Below are 20,142 nucleotides of genomic sequence, written 5' to 3' on the forward strand. Positions count from 1 at the left end.
AACGATCATTACACACCGGAATTCTCACACTTCCATTCCGTATAACTTTAGAATTAAAATAATAATTATAAATACTAATTAGAACTTTCATTTTATTATCATCATTATCATTTCAGCTGTAAGACGTCCACTTCTGAATATAGGCCTCTCCCATAGATTTAAAATAGAACCAGTTGTAACCTTTAAATAGATACTCTATAACGAACGAGTAATGAAATAGCGGCAATCAAAAATGTTCTTAATATTTTATTATTATGACATTTAAAGGTGTATTATACGTTTATATGAATAACCAGAACCAATAAGATGCGCTAAATCGCTGTCAGCATTTAATAAAAAGAAAGAAAGAAAAGTTTAAAGAGATCTTTCCTGGCCTCTAAAATAGGATATTGTGTTCATTTGTTATTTATTCATATTTATATAAAACATTTTCACGTATATATACATATGTATATGTGTGTGTGTATATGTATAAGTATTTTTGTATATATGTGAATGTATGCTTTGTATGTATGTACACGCTAAACTGCCCTCTCCTTCAGGTCTCTCATCTCCATCCAAAGGTTGTCTGGTAAACCGCCTCTAGTACCTGTTTGTATATAAATTGTTTCTTTTTTAAGTTATTATCTGCGGTGTAATATAAAGTTCAAATAAATAAGTAAATATATTAACAAAAAATAAAACAATTAATATTAAATTTAATAAGAAAAATAATTGCAGACATTAAATCATTCTGTCAACGTATATCTATCTTATTAATTCATTCATATCAGTCAATATACGTCCATAAGTCATAGAGCTCTCTCAAAGATCGAAACTTTAAACGTTATAGCACTGCCCAGATAGTTGGAGCCCTACGAAGACCATGTCTACAGGCTTGTGGTCGCTCGAGAATCTTTTGGCTCCAACTGCCATCCGCCACTTGAAATGAGCAATTCTTCGAGCTACGTCGATGTCTCTGACTCTTCTATGGATCTCCTCTTTCGGATTCGACCTCGCAGCGGGCATAGCACTCTTCGCTGCTCTCATGGAGACATTAAGACTTCTTTTAACTTATAAGTAAAATATATACGACCTTGATATTATTATATAATGATCTTGAATTAATCTGAAGAAATACTTAGGAAATGTTATTGGGGATCGTTGGAAATAGACCTATGCTTCGCAGAGAGCGTCTATTGCCTCACACAAATAAATGATGTAATATACTCCGAATCCTAAATCACGTAAAAGAATTCGTACCAAGTATTTAAAGAGATCTAGCCGTACTGACGAAACCAGAGTAGCTGTAAATGACGGGAAACGTTGCCAACTTGTACAAAAAAATCATTATTTATATTATACTAGTTGACTTGTCGAAATACATTTCAATCTAACTGTCAATGACTCAGAAGAGAAAATTTTTATATTAAGTTCGTTTTTTGGACTAATATTTTAATACGTATAATCCTATTTCAGAAGAAAACAGTTTAACATTTATAAATAGTGTAACCAACGCGTCTAGATCGATGGAAACTATTGCGGTTATTGTAGTAAAATAGAGAAGTATGTAAGTGTAAAACTTTCAAAAGTTCAAGGTAATATTAACTATAAACATGTTCGCGTTGAGATACCTTATCAAAACCCAAAACCCTCCTTCATTTTCGCTTCAATTAACATCCATTAAGATTTCGTTTCTCGAGAAATTGAGATGGGAAGGGAGTAATTCAATTAAAACGGCCGCCTACCTTCAGTAAATGAACTCCTGACTCCTGTCTTAGCACAGTCGCCTCGTCTTCAAATGTAAACTTGTCTAAATTTCATCCAAGCGAATCAGAGCCTGACAGAGTGCACAACAATCACAGGCCTTTGACGAAGTCAATTGTGATAAACAAACTTTACCGTTTCACTTATATCATTAACCTACACAGCTCAAAATGTACAACTAAATTTGCTTTTAAAATATATACTTGATTATATGTATCTATTACCCACTTTTAATAATTTATGTGTCAGTTGAGTTATTTCGAGCCATCTACCCACAAGGTGTACAAATGTTTAGGCCATATTAAGACTCAGGATACAGACCTTTTACCACCGTTCCTTCTGGAAATCTATGGTTTAGGCCCATCAGTGGACTTCCTGAATTTTACAGCCCAATATAGTAGAAACTGGAATCAAATTAAACTTTCTATAATTTTATCCTCCAGTAAAGTGGGCAGGCCGGTCCCGCGTCTTGATATGAAAAGACCGTTCGGAATATTGCGCGCAGATTCCGAATGCCGGATGGGCAAAAAGATAGAGGAAAGGAATATTTCGGCCGTCATGCAAGACGAAGGGGAGAGAGAATGCTTCCTCAGCTACTGCAGGAAGGTGGTAATAAACGCAATAGGTAAAAATAAAACAAACACTAAAATATGGAAATAAAAGGAATATAGTAGTACCAAAAAATAGTGCAATAAATAGTATAATATAAGGTGATAATTACAAAGAAAATATGTGTTAAATATTTGAACAATAAATAATGTTGCAAAATAAAATAGTAAGGAAACCTAGAACGTAGTGGTTGAGGATGGATGTATGGCTAATGGAATGAAAGAGAAAGATTGGGAAAATTGTAGAATGAAAGAAACAGTACGACAGATAAGATGAAACATGAAAGAGAAAAATGATAATAATAAAAAATATGAATAAATTTCTAGAATTAAAAAGTCCCTGTCCCACACGAGATAAGGGAACGAGAGGTCCCCAACAGCGGGGACCATTTAACAAAAAAAAAAGATATGAAAAGACCACGTTCACAAATATACTTAGAGAGAAATTGATTTGTACATTTATTTTTAATTAAATTATAATTTATTTAAATCGAACGCAACTATAATAACTTCCTTTAAGTTAAAATAAACCGACGTCCAAAACATAAGAAATTCGAATTACGGTTGATAAACATTGTAATAGATGATGCTATGATGGAGTGTGCTATTTTGATCTGAATGCAGACCTCAACAAACTAGACTGTCTTCTGAACAAATGCATTCGATTTACTTTCAATCTCAGCAAATTCGAACATATATCTTCCTAGCGGTCTCGGCTATAATGGTTGCCTTTTATCTTTCCTCTTTTCTCCTTCTTCGCCTGCCTATACCATCAGTTCATAGTAAATACACACCAAAAACGCTTCGCTTCTCAAGCAGTGGTCTACTTAGATGCCCTCCCCCCCTTTAGTAACGACTTTATTCACTACTTTTTCGCAATACAATCTTTTCTTCTCTGGAACGCGCTCCCACTCCATACTCGGATGATCAGGAATCGTTGCGCATACGAAGCGAAGGTTTGCAAGGTGTTGTTTGACAAGTTGACGAAATCGTCACGATAATTCGATCTTATTACTTATTATACTTATATAAATAGTACATGTATGTGTTTAAGTATATGTTATAGTATATTTATATTTAATTATATTAAGTAGCAGTTGGTGTTTTTATGTGATTATTTTTCAACTTTTATGATACTTATTTGTTTCACCAACCTCTATCATTTTATGTTTGCACCGCCTAACGGTTAACTGGTAGAAGAAGCTTTCAGAATTAAGTTCGCCGTTGAACGTAAAATATATAAGTGTAAAAATAAATAAGTAACAGAAGTAATAAGGATTTATTTTAAAATTGTTTAACTTTAAAAATACTTGTTTGAATTCTAATATAATTATTATAGTTAGTTTTTGTTTAAAAAAACTTATAAAATTAAATATTGTAGCTGCTTATACAGTTGCCTATAAAGTACTAATAGAATATAGATTATTGTATTGAATCAGGAATGCTGAGAACCATAGACGAAAGAAAGTGACCGTAGTAAGTAATATGTAGTAAACAAGGCAAAAAAAAGTGACCGAAGTAAGTAGGATACAGTGAGTAAGACGAAAGAAAATGACCGTAGTAAGTAAGATGTAGTAAATAAGACAAAAAAGTGACCGAAGTAAGTAGGATATAGTGAGTAAGACGAAAGAAAATGACCGTAGTAAGTAAGATGTAGTAAATAAGACAAAAAAGTGACCGAAGTAAGTAGGATATAGTGAGTAAGACGAAAGAAAATGACCGTAGTAAGTAAGATGTAGTAAATAAGACAAAAGAAAGTGACCGAAGTAAGTAGGATATAGTGAGTAAGACGAAAGAAAATGACCGTAGTAAGTAAGCCTATATGGCTTCCTTACTGCCTTGACTGTTGGAATCTTAAGGGTTTTGAGTGGAGAATACAAACCGACAAACGCAACGTTTTAATCTATAGTTAGACCTATAAACACCGATATTTTTCTTACCTTATTATTTTTTGAGACAAAGACTTTGAATTCACTAAGCGTGTCACAATATTTGGCATTCTATTTTCTTCTCACTTTCACATTTTGTTTCCTTCCTATTGCTTTTATTTACATACCTTCTACGCACCTTATCTACGTTCTATTACAATATTACATTTTCTTTTACAATTTTCGAGTTTTCTTTCATGTACACAGACTAACATACAATGGCTGAAATGGCGGTTACAGTGTTGTTGGTAAATTCATATCTGTATTAAAATATTGCACGTATGCGTAACGTATAGCGACAGTATGTAAAATAAAATAAAAAAGCATACAACGTAATACGAATTCGTATCGTGGCTTTTGTTTTTAAATTAAGCTGTCGACGACGATTTGCCGCGCGCGCGTAAAAACCGAGCTGAAGCGTTCATACAAATTACTCTCGGATAAAATACACATTACCGATTGACAAATTCTAGGTTTAACCAGCTCGATGGGTGGGGAGCCGAACGAGTAATGGTGTAGATAAGCGCTCTGCGGGCTGCGATGGGCAGCATCCGAATCTGTTTTAAAACGCGCCGCCCTGGTGTCCGTGACGCAGTGCCGTACGCACCGGCGACTCCAACCGATCGTCTCCCAGCTCCGATATCTATTCAATAAAATTTACTTAGAAGAAAAGGATCACAACTTTCTCCGAAAACCGACTAGATAACAATTAGCCAATATAATACGTCAGGCAATGCATGTGACTTAGATGTTTTTTTTGACTTAGGATTTCGGTTCCGCGAGCGCTGAATCCGATGAAGTAAAAGCTAAAATATCTACTACTACTACTCCGCTAGCTCAGTGACCCAAAGTGGGTCTTGGCCTCCGAAGCGAGAGACTTCCACTTTCCTCTTTCTTGCGCCATTGTCTGCCATTAGCTGACATTCAATTCGCGCAAGTCTGCCTCAACGCGATCGATCCAGCGATACCTGGGTCTACCCACTGGTCTTCGACCCCTCGGTTTTTCCAGGTACGCTACCTTCACGCTCCGATCCGATCCCATTCGCTCCAAGTGAAACATCTAACATCGTAAAACTTTAAATGACTTAAAATAACATAAATTAATATGGCAAATCATAGAAACTACTTTTTAGACCAGAGGTGGAGAATTTAGACTTGCGATCGTATGTCGCTGGTTCAATTCTCGCATTAAAATCTTGTGTATTATTCACACTGCTTACTAACAAGTTTCTAGAGTATGTGCTGCAGTGTCCTTTGCAGTAACATCGTGCAGCAATAATCGCATATAGAATATAGGGGCAGCGAGCCCGCACCCCACCCATTTGCAATGGAATCGCGTGGGGAGCTAAAAAGTAACGCCGCCGTCGCATGAATTGTGACCTTACAAACGATACAGCCGAGACGCGAGATGAAAAATCACAAAGCGAAATAAATTACGGCTTGAACCCGACAACACCACGGCTCGCTGTCCTGAAATTTATACGTGCGTCTCTGTTTATTCGCTAGCTAAATCGTTGTTACACACGCAGAATATAATCACGCCTGGAATCTCTCGGACTGGTCAAGGAATAATTTTCTGTATATATATATATATATATATATATATATATATATATATATATATATATAAAATTCTCGTGTCACGGTGTTCGAACTTGAACTCCTCCGAAACGGCTTGACCGATTTTTACCAAATTTTAGACATATTTTTAGACATTTTTTTGGTTTTTATTTTATTATTTATGATACAGCATACAAAAATACATAAAAACCTAAATTTTCACCCCTCTACGATCAACCCTTATCTTACATTTGTTAATTAAAAACTTTAATTTTTTTGCAAAACAACGTTATATATATATATACTAGCTGATCCCAGCTAGTATATATATATATACTAGTTACTAGCTAACGTAGACAATGAGAAAATAACCCATTTATTCATATAATTATCCGCTTTGTTTATATTGAAGAATTCCAGAAGAGCCCAATTTGATTGAAATTAGAATCAAATTGAGTTATTGACCGTACAATGCCTTACAATTTGATCTATCTACTAGTTCAATAGGATGATTGCACACTAATCTGAAAAGATCACTTTGTATTAATACAGCAATCAGCTATAAAGTCATTTGTTAATGTTTAACACTACCAGATTAGTCCAAATTGATTTAAACTGTTGAAAAAAGTTACAATCAATTAGAACTCCTTTATAGTGGCATCATATTTACGAGATAAGAAAATAAGAAATTAAGTGAGGTAAATTAAGTAAGAAATAAAAAAATTAAGTGTTGGAAAATAAAAATAAAAATTTATATTACATTATAGCCACAAACTCAATTTCTCTACCTAAAATGTTTAAAATATTTTACATAAATCAATAGCAAAAGAGGGCACTATAGCACATAAAGCATTACAATTTAATTATGATCATACTGTTATTATAAAGTCTTCGGTTTTAGAAATACAAAGTTTATTTTTGTAATGTAATATATTAAGGAAAATAATTTATTATTAAATCAATTAATTGCTTCTAAATACTTATTTAATGACATATTAAAATTTTAAATAATAGTGACAGAGACACGCTAGAAATGAAATTACATTCGTAACGCCTAAATATCAACTTTAAAAAATTAACGAATCCTTCACGGATATGAGTGTACGTATGTATAATAAAGTTCCACGAGATATTTAGGACTTTCTTTTACTTAGTTTTATATCTAAGATTAATAGGTATCTATAAATTCTACAATTTGAAGAGTTTTTAGTTAATCGTAAAACGTGAAACATGGATCATTGACATATTTACATGTTTGATATGGTAATGTACGTATCAAATTTGTTAAATTTCTTTTAAAAAGACTGTCGAGATTCTTGTCTGCCAGTTAGGATATCAGCGTTCCAAGACTGTGGTAGCTTACTACTTATAATGTTAAAATAATTGACATTTCTACTTGAATAAAGATAGTTTGAATTGAATTTAATCAATTAATGAAGAGATCACTCTGAATAAGGTTTTTTTTTAATTTATTACTTCTATTACATTGCAATAACTTTGAACAGTCTGTTAAAGAAGTTAGTTGCTAAGAAGATTTTACATACGTAAACAAATGTTGAAGAGCGTGAAAAAGAGATTATCAAAAGTTATTTGTGGAGCTGTGAAATCGGTATGAATCCGATTTCGTCTCTGATAGGCGCTCTACGTGTGACAAGAATTGTATTTTGTGCTACAATTGCAGTTTTCGTGGAGCGTAAGGCGGTGTGAAAAATCTTTATATTGTGTATCGTTGGAGATTTACGAGTACAATCAAATATATCATCGTGGAACCGTGAACGGTTCGAACAAAATGCATTTTCATTTTTAATTATTAACCAAAAAATAGTTAAACTTAAGGAAAAAAATATTGTGCGTTAAAAGCTAACGAATAAACACACTGAGACTTTTTTACAAACAATTGAGACTTTCTATATTCGTTATTTCAGCCTATAGACGCCTTTTACAAGTCCAGGGCCTTCTAAAGGATCTATGGGGGGATATACCATAATTGCCCCACTTGGTAAAAAGTTAGCGATTGCAGTATTGTACTATAAATGACAAAGGACACTGCTGTCTATCCTCTAGAAACTTGTTTATGAGCAGTGGCCATCCTATATAATCAATGAAAAAAAACACCAATCAAATAAACGATTGTATCCCGAAAATTGAACTCGCGATCTACTTTCGCAACTCTAAATTCTCTACCCTTGGAGTACTAAGTAATTTCTATAATTAGACATATTTATTTACTTTTTTTAGGACATTTAAATTTTTGGAATACATTTTATACAAAAGTTAAATATAATCTGTGGTTCAATGCATCGATATAAATGATGGAAAACACATATATTTGAAATTTCTCCAAAGGGTGATTTCCAATAACAAAAATCTCACGTAACACAGCCGTCATAAATAATATATTTGACAAATGTACGCTTATGTGTCACCATCACAGCATCTGCGGGCTTTGACATGAGGTTAGGAGCCAGGCGTCGTCAGATGACAGCGGTCACAGCATTGCCTGACACCTGCTCTCTCGGGCACGTGACAAGATACGTCACGTAACACCGAAGCAGCAATGTACGCTGTATTATACAAAACACAGAAATCAACGCTTACGCAATTATATACAGTAGCAGGCAGGAACTATTATTATTTACGATACTGATATATATTTTTTTACAAAAGTAATTAGTCTTTCCATATTCCATAGGATTGGACATTACGTACATTTATCATCAGATAGAGTACATTCTAGAACTCTACTAAAGTAATTACTTGTACATTAGATTTTAAATAAGTTCGTCATCATCATTTCAGCATTAGGATGTCCAGCGCTGGACAAAGGTCTCCTGCATATTTAGAGGGCCGGTCAGAAGTGACCGGCAGCTCATCTTGTAAGTGGGCGGACGTCCTCGGGCTATATAACAGTGCCTATCATGCGGTGGTAACAATATTACGTCACATGAACTCGTGCGTGTATTACACGGACGAGAGTCAAGATGCGATCGCAAGATTCATCGATGTGGCGAATACGGCAACCGCCGCACAGATACTGGCTTACCACCTGTGGATGGCGTGGTGTGGTCGCACGAACCCTAATGTTAAAAACTGGACATTGTTAAGACGTTGTGAAAAATAAAGATGACACCAATGATTAAAAAAATAATAAACAGTACACTTCAAACTAGTTTAAGGTTTAAGTAAGGAAATAGTTAAAGAGAATAGAGTGTAAGACTTAGTAAACACTGTAACATTCAGATAAAAATAGGAAATATTAAATGCCTGTGGAAAGTAGATTAAAAAATGGAAGTCTTAAGTTGCGCAGCCTTTGGTAGATCCTTTAGGATCCAGCGATATATCTACGACCGTAAGCTTCGTTAGACGTTGGATCTTCTTATTCCAGATTCAAATCAATGAGTTACTGGTTGATATTTAATTTTAAAAAATATTCCAAATTTATATTATCAGTTCCATTTTTGAATTCTTATTCGAATGACCGTTTGTATTCGATCACTTCATTCTATTTTCACTCTGCCATAATTCTCGTATCATATATTATATATATTTTATAAACTTTATCCTCCTAAAACAAGTTTAAGTTTTCAGGCAACGCCTGAAAATCACTGTCTTCTTTATCTGCGACGCTTGTCGATAAATTTCCTGATACTCAACACTCAAAGTGACTTACTTGTAAACAATTATTGACACTTCTGTCATAATTACGTGCTTACTTACACTTCAATGAATATCTCTTTACGCAAAATGAGCAATTTAATTCGAAACATTGACAATAAACGCTTTCAGACATACTTATATAATAATAAACTTTTTATATGTCTAAGATAGCCGTAAAAAGTTTTTATTAAGCAAATGCAACATAAAGATACACAGTTATGTTTTTATTTATTATATATATTTTTGGTCATATTATGTCTATCTCTCTACATCATTACTTTTTAATAATGCCTAAAGATCCTAATTTTACAGAAACAATGATCATGTTTTAAATCCCCTTGACATTTGACCTTAAAGCGTGGGTTCCAATTCATCTAGACCCTGTTTTGTGTTTTAGATCTCATTTACAAATATCATTAGTATAGTAGTCAACGAAATTCATTTCCAAATTGTTTTATTTAATTGATAAGTATTTTATGTTAGAGTATGTTTCTGGATTATAAATTCTGATATCACAAGGAAATTTATTTGAAAAATCATACAAAGCTATCCATCTACAAAGCAGTTACAGATTACAAATCTTTTCCGTTCCATTCAAAGGTTTTAATAAATCGCGGAGTTATAAAACGGTTATTTTACTGTAGTAATGTAAAAAATAAAGAATTAATCGAAGCCTTGGAGTAGGCTTACCTTTTAATAGGCTGAAGATATAATTAAAGTCTCCGGAAGTCATAGGATGTGAGCAGCACGAGCTATCTTTGAAGGAGGTCTATGCTTTGCAACCACGTTCAAACTAGACAGAAACGTTATTTAAGTTCTACTTCTGCAAGCGCTATCATTATCCCAAGTGTTAGTAGTGATATTAGCCGAGAAACAGCAAACCATCAAGCCAAGTTTTTTATTTTGATTTAAAATGCGCCCTGCTGTTGGGGAGCTCTCGAATACCCTATCTTATTTTAAGGTATAGAACTTTTTTGTCTTTAATATTATTTTTTCAAATTTATTAATATTGTCATTCATTCATTAACTATCGTACATCACTAAATCTTATATTCTCATTTAATCTTCATTTACTTCTGTGCATCGCCTTCTCATTCTCACTTCAATTATCACAGTACAGGCTTTTATCACAATTTATCATACTTTTATTATTCTTATGATTAAATTTTTATTTCTATCACAGATGTTATATTTATCACAACGCGATGTTCTCTTTTTTCTATTTAGTTCATTATCTTATTTCGATGCTTTATTTTTATTGTATTATGTTAACCAAACTGAGTTTCGGTGCTCTAGGCGCTCTTGTGTGAGAATTATAAGCGGGTATTATCGACGAGTAATCTAAATCGAGGTCACCTAGTGGGGCCCCTTAAGCGTATCCACACCATAGAGCATCCGATCTTAGAGCAGTAGTATGTAGCGGTCCTAGCTGAGGCTCCACCAAGAACTTTTTGCGTCTACATCAAAGGCGCGGAATCGGCAAATGCCATGTTGGCAGCAGCGACAATCAAAAAATATGGAATAGCCTCTATCAATTAACATGAATAAATTAATGGGCAAATGGAGACTAGAGAAAGGTATAAAATACCTTTCTTTATTGCTAGTCCTATAAAGTTTACAAGTTTATATATATACACTTGTCTGCCGATAGACGTCCACTGTAGACGAGATTTCCACCTATGAACTGACTCATCCAAACTGGATCCAAAAGGCTTAGATACTTGAAAACCCACAAAAATAATAATTCTGCTGCGCTGAGACCGTATAAGAAATCAATTTCATGAAATTTCTCCTTAGTTTATATATATATATATATATATATATATATATATATATATATATATATATATATATATATATATATATATATATATTGACTGTTTATTATCGTCGTTGAACGTTTCTTCAAAAGTCTCGAGGTATCAAATGGTTCAATCAGCTCTCTTTGGCAGCGATATTAGGTCTTTATCTGCAGCATTACCTATTGCCTTCTTGGGAGCTGTTAAATCGGAACACTAAACCCGTACTGACAGTCCAAACGGAAGTTAAATCTTGGGGTCATTTCCGCCATTGTACGCCCAAGTAAACTACGAGCGCAGCGGCCTTTTTGTCTAATAATCAAAATAAATAAAGGCTTTAGCCAATGCTTTCTCAATAGTCCTTTACGCCCTCTGCCAGTAAGGCAACAGCAACCTCGTACAAGCAAAGGCAGTTAGGAGGGGGTCCGAAATCCCCCTTCAAAGTGCAAACGTCTTCATGGAACTGAAACATTTCAGTTTGAAAAATGAGTTCGAGGAACTCTCTGTTCCGCGAAGTCATTTCAATGAAACTATACAAAACTGTTAACAAGAAAAATAGAAACAAGATCTATCTCTTCTATCTCTATCTTGAAGTGCCTCTCCAACTAGTGGAGGTTGGCTATCAGCTTCCTGCTCTCTTCCTTATTTTTGGTTCTGCGTAATAGCTCAGCAGCGCTGGCGAATCCGGTCCACTCTCTAATGTTACGAAGCCACGACTTCTTTCACCTACCAACCTTCCTTTTACCAGCGACCTTTCCCATCATGATAAGTTGAAGGAGATTGTATCGTTGGTGTCGAGGAACGTGTACCAAGTAAGCGATTTTCCTTCGTTTTACTGTGAGCTGTGTGTAAAACAAGAACTGTAGTAAAAATAAATTTAACATCAACCATTCGTATTAATGAAATCTATAAAGACAGTGCGATCACGATATAATGTTAAAGGTAAAAACAGTTAAAATTTTAACGAATTGTAATTCATATTTAAATTTGAAACATTATCTGTATGCCAATTAAATTTTAACGCTGCTAATAATAATAATCGTGTATTATATTTTTGCCAACGCCACTCAAGTTTTCAGCGTTCTCAAAATGATATAAACGAGCCGAAAACGCAATAAAGAAATAATTTCGGTTGTATTAAAATTATCGTTGGCCGGATTAATTAAATTTATAAGCACCGTCGTTAAAACAAAGATGCGAGTTGTCCTCGGGTTCGAGCCCCCAAAGTTAAATGGAATGTGACCACACGAGTTTCGCTACGTCCCGATACAACGCCGATACAGATATAACTACGATACTATCACTTCGATCCGTTCTCGTTAAGAATACAGTGAACAATTATTGTCGTTAAATGATACAGAATGTCTTAAACTGGTCACTGTGAACGTGACTTTATAATTTGACACCGAGCTACTATGCCGGCATACAATGATGATTCAAACCGTCTTTATATACACATTTTAACAATTAAAATACGTATTTCCAATAACTATGTTTTTCTAATAAAAGAAACATCACCATTATCATCATCGACATCATTTCAGTCAACCACCACTCCTACATAGGCCTCCCCCATAAATTTCCTGTAGAACCTACAAGGTAAATAATTTATTGAGGTTAAATTTTCTGTAATCAGATGTAAAATTAAGAAAAGTACCAATATTTAGGAGCCACGTTACACCGATTAGTGCCAAACACAGAGACTCTGTGATCTGCCCTGAAGATACCCCGTGGAGGGGTGAAGCACGTGTTGAGTGGTTTAGCGTTTAGTTGTGTAATTCGCATTGTTTGCCGCATGCGCATTTATCAGCGGGCTGGCGGGTGGTGCACTTTGTTACACGACTACCACTGCATGTGCGGAATTGGCTAAATGTTAGTCCTTTTCTTACTTAGGGTGGACTTCCGCAAAGTAACGCCTGATTTCATTAAAGATGTAAAATTGCTTAAGTTCGGGAAAGAATGTCACGTATTTGACACGAAAAGATCGGATTACAAGGTTTCATTGGCAAGAAAAGATACAGAAGGGAATCTTCGCCTCACTAGTGAGCAATAAGAAAAATCGCCAGAACTACCTAGACTTCTGTAGGAAGGTCAAAGGGCCTAACACCGGAGCCAAGAAAAGCCAAGAAAGGTATAATTGAAATAATTTAAACAAAACAAAAAAGGAAAAAAAAGTGAAGTAGAGCGATAACTTTAAAAGTGAAGAAATTAAATAATATTAATATTAAACCAAGGATAATTTTACATAAATGTAAAAAGGAAAAATAAACAAAAGAAAATAAAGGGAAATGTAAATGTAGGATCCAGCAGAGAAGGCGATGGAAGGGACGCGATGTACGAAAGGAAAAGTTAGAAGAGAAAAGCAAGATGAGAAGGTAAAAAAGAGATATAAATGGAAGATATTAAAACGGATGAAAGATGAACATTACAATAATAATGTTCGGTATAAAATTATTAATTGTTTAAATATTCCCTGTTTAACCATGGAAGAGGAAACAGAGGTTCTCTAAAAGAGAGGCAATTTAAAAAAAAGTTTTACAAAGATTTATACATAAATATATATATATATATATATATATATATATATATATATATATATATATATATATATATATATATATATATATATATATATAAATGAAGAGATAATTTGTAAAAAGAAAAAGAACAGCGAATTGTTATTAAAATGAACTGAATATCAAAGAAAATTATTAACAAAGTTACAATCGAAAAGATGAAGGCGTTTTGATTTTGGTTGAAAGACGGTCAATGATCAATAATTATATATAGAAAAGTTCTATAGTAAAAAAACGAGCAGTCTAGCCATTATATTGTTTTTGTTTTAATTTTCGTAACAATTGGAACGTTCATAATACGTCCACTAGAATGACAACGAAATGACAGCTGTCATAAGCGACATCTCGTGGCGTAATTTGTCTACAACGGTATCCTAATAAAATAATTTTAATTACAAATATATATTCTACTTTAATAACAAGTAAATATTAGCAAAAAGGTTTTACTATCATTTGACACTTAAGTTCATGATCATTAAATTCAACGCGCATTAATACTGCAATATATTTAAAATTAAAAACTATGTGATTGCTGTTAGTGCATTAAGCCGTTTACTATATTTAACTTTAAGCTTTTGATAATGTATTTTGTTACTTAACTCGTCTAAGTCACCGACTTCACATCAAAGAACGATTAAGCTTATTCAATCCGTTAAAGTTTTTAAAAGGATTCTCAGCAATCTAGGTTTTCTATATACCTGCAGTATTTTCACAGCTGAGCATTCCAATTGCTTATAAGACATTTCCTCCTTTATATCTGTAATAAATAGGTTATAAATTTGTTTATTTAATACAATCATTTGATATACAGACGTTTGTAAAAGTTATCACCGAAAAAAACTCGACTATGTTTCTTGCTGCCCTAAAGACAGAGCGTTTATGGAACGCTACGAGGATTCATATATACCCTCGTATTACTCCTCGAATTTAAGTTGAAGTATGACGTCATTGGGTGTGAACTAAATTTGAATCTAACTATTTAGATTCATAAATATAAATAAATAAAAGAATAGAAAATACGACAACGAATAAATACGAGTATTTTAATTATCAACGTAATCCTCAAAGTTACTGGCTACAATAACAAATTTATTAACTAAAAAGTATTTATTTAAGTAAAGAAATAAAATAAAAATCGTTAAAATACTTTTAAGTTAAACGGTGTTTTAAACGGTTTTATTTGATACCCATATTGTGGTGGTTGTGGAAAAATATGTACCTAGTCCGCCATATTGGAACGGCGTCCATCTTGAATTTTAAATTTTGACATAATCATCATATTATGTCATTGAGAGGGTTAAGGAAAAATATGTAATCCGCCATTTTGTATCGGCGGCCATCGTAGATTTATAATGTTGATTTTATTATATTGTATTGTCATCTAAATTAAATGTTTGTACCAAATTTCAGATCAATCTGACAACGGGAAGGTGCTTAAATTTCAATTTCTAATTTTCATCCAAATAAATTCCGTACGGGTCGAACTTAATAAATCCGTTTAATAACCAATTATCCTGTATAAGAAAAATAATATCTGTTATATTTATATCATAGTTGACGATAAAGTAAACCCCTGTTAAAATATGTACAAAGGAAGGCTTAACTATAACGGTGTTTTCTTCTTGGAAAACCTTAAGATCTAAATATTGATTTCGGCTAACGAAACGTTTCATTTGAACTTTATTCTAAATATATATGTGAACGCATATCGCATGTCATTTGTGCTATGACGTCACCCAGACAACCTTTTCGCGGGCGACGAGACGTAACCTTGTATAAGGATTTAAGTTTTGAATTTCACTCATTTGTGTTAGATATTCATAACATTTTTTCAAGTTTTATTGAACCTCATTGTATACACACACACACACATATATATATATATATATATATATATATATATATATATATATATATAGTGATAGCACAGCGGTAAAAGACTCAGACTTGCGATCCTCGTTCCCGAGATACAATCTTATATAATTTACACTTTGTGCATTAATCATATATAATTGCCACTATGTATAAACCAAGTTCCAGAAGATACTGATATAATCATCGTGTTTTACTAGTGTAGCCCTTTCATTTGATACCCATATTGAGGGAGTTAAGGAAAAATATGTAATCCGCCATTTTGTATCGGCGGCCATCGTAGATTTATAATGTTGATTTTATTATATTGTATTGTCATCTAAATTAAATGTTTGTACCAAATTTCAGATCAATCTGACAACGAGTAGGTGCTTAAATTTCAATTTCTAATTTTGACCCATAAAAATAAACAAATAAATTCCGTACGGGTCGAACTAAATAAAACAGTTTAAAAATAGTATTTGATTTGGATGTAAGAGTGTGTTAATACGAGTTAGGATCACCAATGGAGAGGACTATGGTCGGAGTTTCACTGAGAGTTCGAAAAATAAATGAAGACATCTGCAAAAGAACCAAAATCACTAATGTAGTTCAAGCAACATAGCAAGTGACGGGGTTGGGATATATTGCTCGTGCAACTGTCGGCCGGTAGACGCGACGAGGAAAGTCCCATCACTGGGTGAACTGGCAACATGGTTGAAGGTAGTCGATGAATGCAGTGATTGTGACAATCTTTAGGAGATGCCTGTCTTGCAGCATCTAACACGATGATAAGAAATATATAAGCAGAGTGTTCTATATTAAGTTTTTAATTAAAAACCAATTGAATCCCACATTTGATTTGCTCGAAATCTGTGCCTTAGCATGTTCGGAATTCCGCAATATCGGCGTATGCGCGATTGAATAATGCTCATTTAGATATGCAAATGAGCGCCGTCAGTATCACTATGTAATAAACGACGATATCAAGAGCTAATGCGGTCATATAAGATATAAACTTAATTACGTTTTGATAGTCAAGAGGCAGTCGAATTGGTGTCGGAACTAATTCACACAAGCAAGCGACGGTCGTGAGTAGAGAGCGAATCACGGTTATTGCGTTGACCAAACTTGTGTTCGCGCTATTGCGTTTAATACTGATTACTTAGCCAACGCCTCAGGGTATTGAGTGCGTTATTGTATGCCAAGAGTAATGTATTACTCGCCTATTGGATAAAGTGCACTAAGGAATCGTGGCATGCGCTTAAATAACGGAAATCCCCGAAAGCAATATCTCGATTACCTATTTCGTTCGTTCTTACATATTTCGGTCGGAATTAAAATACATGATTACCTCAGTTTGACTAAGAGATTTATGGTTGCCGGGATACCGTAACTCAATATATAAGTGGAATTCTCTTTAAATATAGATATATGAATTGTTATCCAGAAGTAGAAACATCACGTTTCAAATAATAAAAAATAATATACTTTTAATATATCGCCCTCATATACACGTACATACATGCATATAGTGAAAGACTTATGGAGAATAATAATTGACAAAGCACATTAAAATAAAAGCAAATAATTTGTCTGAAAGTCACCTTGGATGACATAGATAAGCACACACAAACATCGGAATTTATGCACACATTTATAATGTTGTATGAATCGAGAATGAGGTTTCGACGCCCACAAATACAATACTCACACATATATAAACAATAAATGGTTCTATCGAACAGAATCATTAGTCTCAGGTTTCAGGGCTGAATAAAGGTAATATGTAAATTAAAATCATCTCTGTATAGTATTGATATTTTAAGAATTATTTTAACAAATACACTTTTGAACAACGGTATAGCTTTCAAGAAATATGAATTCTAAAAGAAAATAAAATGAAACGGAGCTGTGAACAAATAACGACTGCAAAAATTAATATTTACTTAAAATGTTAGTCACCTTCAACAGTCTGTGCGCTTCTTCATTCCGTCGCTTTGTTATTTCTATGAAATAATCTGTTATTAACGGATGTATATTGAAACTTATATCTTTCTATTAATTTATATATTTGACTTTGTTAAATATTATTCATTACCATTCTATCTATGATATTATACTGTATTATTATACATGGTGATTAGTTACATATGTAAAAGTTTTTGAGTACTGAATTAAAAAAAAACTTAACTGAAATTATTTTTTTATTTAAAATATTGACTACCGTACACGATATATTTTGTCCATGTTTCGGATAATTCCAGAATAATGCCAATAAAAATTGCTTGACTTTTATAGGTAAACTTTTCGTTGAACTATTTTAAAACTATTTAAAAAACATTGAAAAGCTGGACTGCGAATGCATGTCCCAATGATATCCTTTTCATAAGGAGTATTGCAGACGTGAGATGTCACTTTAAAACAATTTCAATGTGCATTTCATCAGCTGTGTCAGACGGAGCATAAGTATGTAACAAAATCGCTTTGCAATGTCTTCTGATACAATCAAGTAGACTTTCATTTGATGTGTGGTATGATCATTTATTTATTAAATATTAATTCTCCCATCTCCTTTCTTCCATCAGACAACAAGGCGTACGGTGTGATAATTTTGAAATATGTTACATTATTTTTTTTTATTATTATAGAAGGCGACAGATCGATAGCTTCTGTCAAAGTGTGCAGGAATAGATAGTAAATCATAATTATTTATATTATAAGGTAATACTATTTTTGAAAAATCTTTTTTATAATATTATCACTACATTAATTATTATTTATGAAATATTTAATTTTTAGCATAGAATATCTTCTTCCTTTCAACAGATGGACGCCCATTGCAATGCATGGGCCTTCTCAAAGATCACCACTATGGTTAGTACTGCTGCCCGTATCTAATGAGTTTTCGCTACCTTTACTATGTCGTCGACACCATTAAGCATAGGATGTATATGTACTGCAAATAAATTATACATTCGCCATTTAAAAGCTTACACATACATATAAATACATTTAAAAAACTTTTAAGTTAAACGGTTTTTTGATGCCCATATTGTAGTGGTTGTGGAAAAATATGTACCTAGTCCGCCATATTGGAACGGCGTCCATCTTGAATTTTAAATTATGACATAATCATCGTGTTTTACTAGTGTAGCCCTTTCATTTGATACCCATATTGAGGGGGTTAAGGAAAAATATGTAATCCGACATTTTGTATCCGCGGCTATCTTAGATTTATAATGTTATTGATTTTATTATAATGTATTGTCATCTTAATTAAATGTGTGTACCAAATTTCAGATCGATCTGACAACGGGAAGGTGCTTAAATTTCAATTTCTAATTTTGATCCAAATAAATTCCGTACGGGTCGAACTAAATAAAACCGTTTAATAACCAATCATCTTGTATAATAAAAAAAAAACATCTGTTATATTTATATCATAGTTGACGATAAAGTAAACCCCTGTTAAAATATGTACAAAGGAAGGCTTAACTATAACGGTGTTTTCTTCTTGGAAAACCTTAAGATCGAATTATTGATTTCGGCTAACGAAACGTTTCATTGGAACTTTATTCTAAATATATATGTGAACGCATATCGCATGTCATTTGTGCTATGACGTCACCCAGACAACCTTTTCGCGGGCGACGAGACGTAACCTTGTATAAGGATTTAAGTTTTGAATTTCACTCATTTGTGTTAGATATTCATAACATTTTTTCAAGTTTTATTGAACCTCATTGTACACACACACACACACACATATATATATATATATATATATATATATATATATATATATATATATATATAAATATAAATATAAATATATATATATATATATATATAGATATAGTGATAGCATAGCGGTAAAAGACTCAGACTTGCGATCGTCTTTCCTGAGAAACAATCTTAATTTTGTGCATTAATCATATATAATTGCCACTATGTATAAATAAAGTTCTAGAGGATACTGTCCTGGCTAACCCGCTTGCCAAACGCGACGATTATGGTATATCCCCATAGATATCTATGGGTGACACCTTTGCCTTGAAGTGGGCGTATATAACCTGTAACAACGAATCACGAAAAAATGATCATTTAAATGTTTTTTGGATTTATTTACTTTTTAAATACCTAATAAGATACACAAGGTGATTGCTTCTAAGCGAAAAATCTTTAAAGGAGCATGTGTAGATCATTTGCTGCCCATTAATTGAACTTTATACAAAAATCAATGACTTCCTGAACACAACCACAATTGATCTATTTATCTACTTTAACCACCTTACTAAACTACTTCTTCTTTTACCTGTGTCACTTTGAAAATCCAACCTCTATGGTAGGTGTATTCGTTGCATTTATAAATGCAATCATTAATCCTTGGAATTAATTGAGTGTTTATAAAATT

General features: G+C 33.1%; 1 protein-coding gene across 1 annotated transcript in view; it reads left to right on the forward strand.

Annotated features, from left to right (window-relative positions):
• Positions 1 to 2,220: 2,220 nt before the first annotated feature.
• Positions 2,221 to 20,142, forward strand: part of LOC137924362 (glutamate receptor 1-like) — a 188,992-nt gene continuing 171,070 nt past the window's right edge. The window contains exon 1 of the mRNA XM_068767794.1: positions 2,221 to 2,371. Coding sequence (XP_068623895.1) covers positions 2,221 to 2,371 — 151 coding nt within the window. The remainder of the gene's footprint in view (positions 2,372 to 20,142) is intronic.

The sequence above is a fragment of the Battus philenor genome, unplaced genomic scaffold (assembly GCF_028537555.1).
Source record: "Battus philenor isolate CCGP_79_NKW_IND1 unplaced genomic scaffold, ilBatPhil1.0.hap1 SCAF_1, whole genome shotgun sequence".
NCBI classification, from domain to species: Eukaryota; Metazoa; Arthropoda; class Insecta; order Lepidoptera; family Papilionidae; genus Battus; species Battus philenor.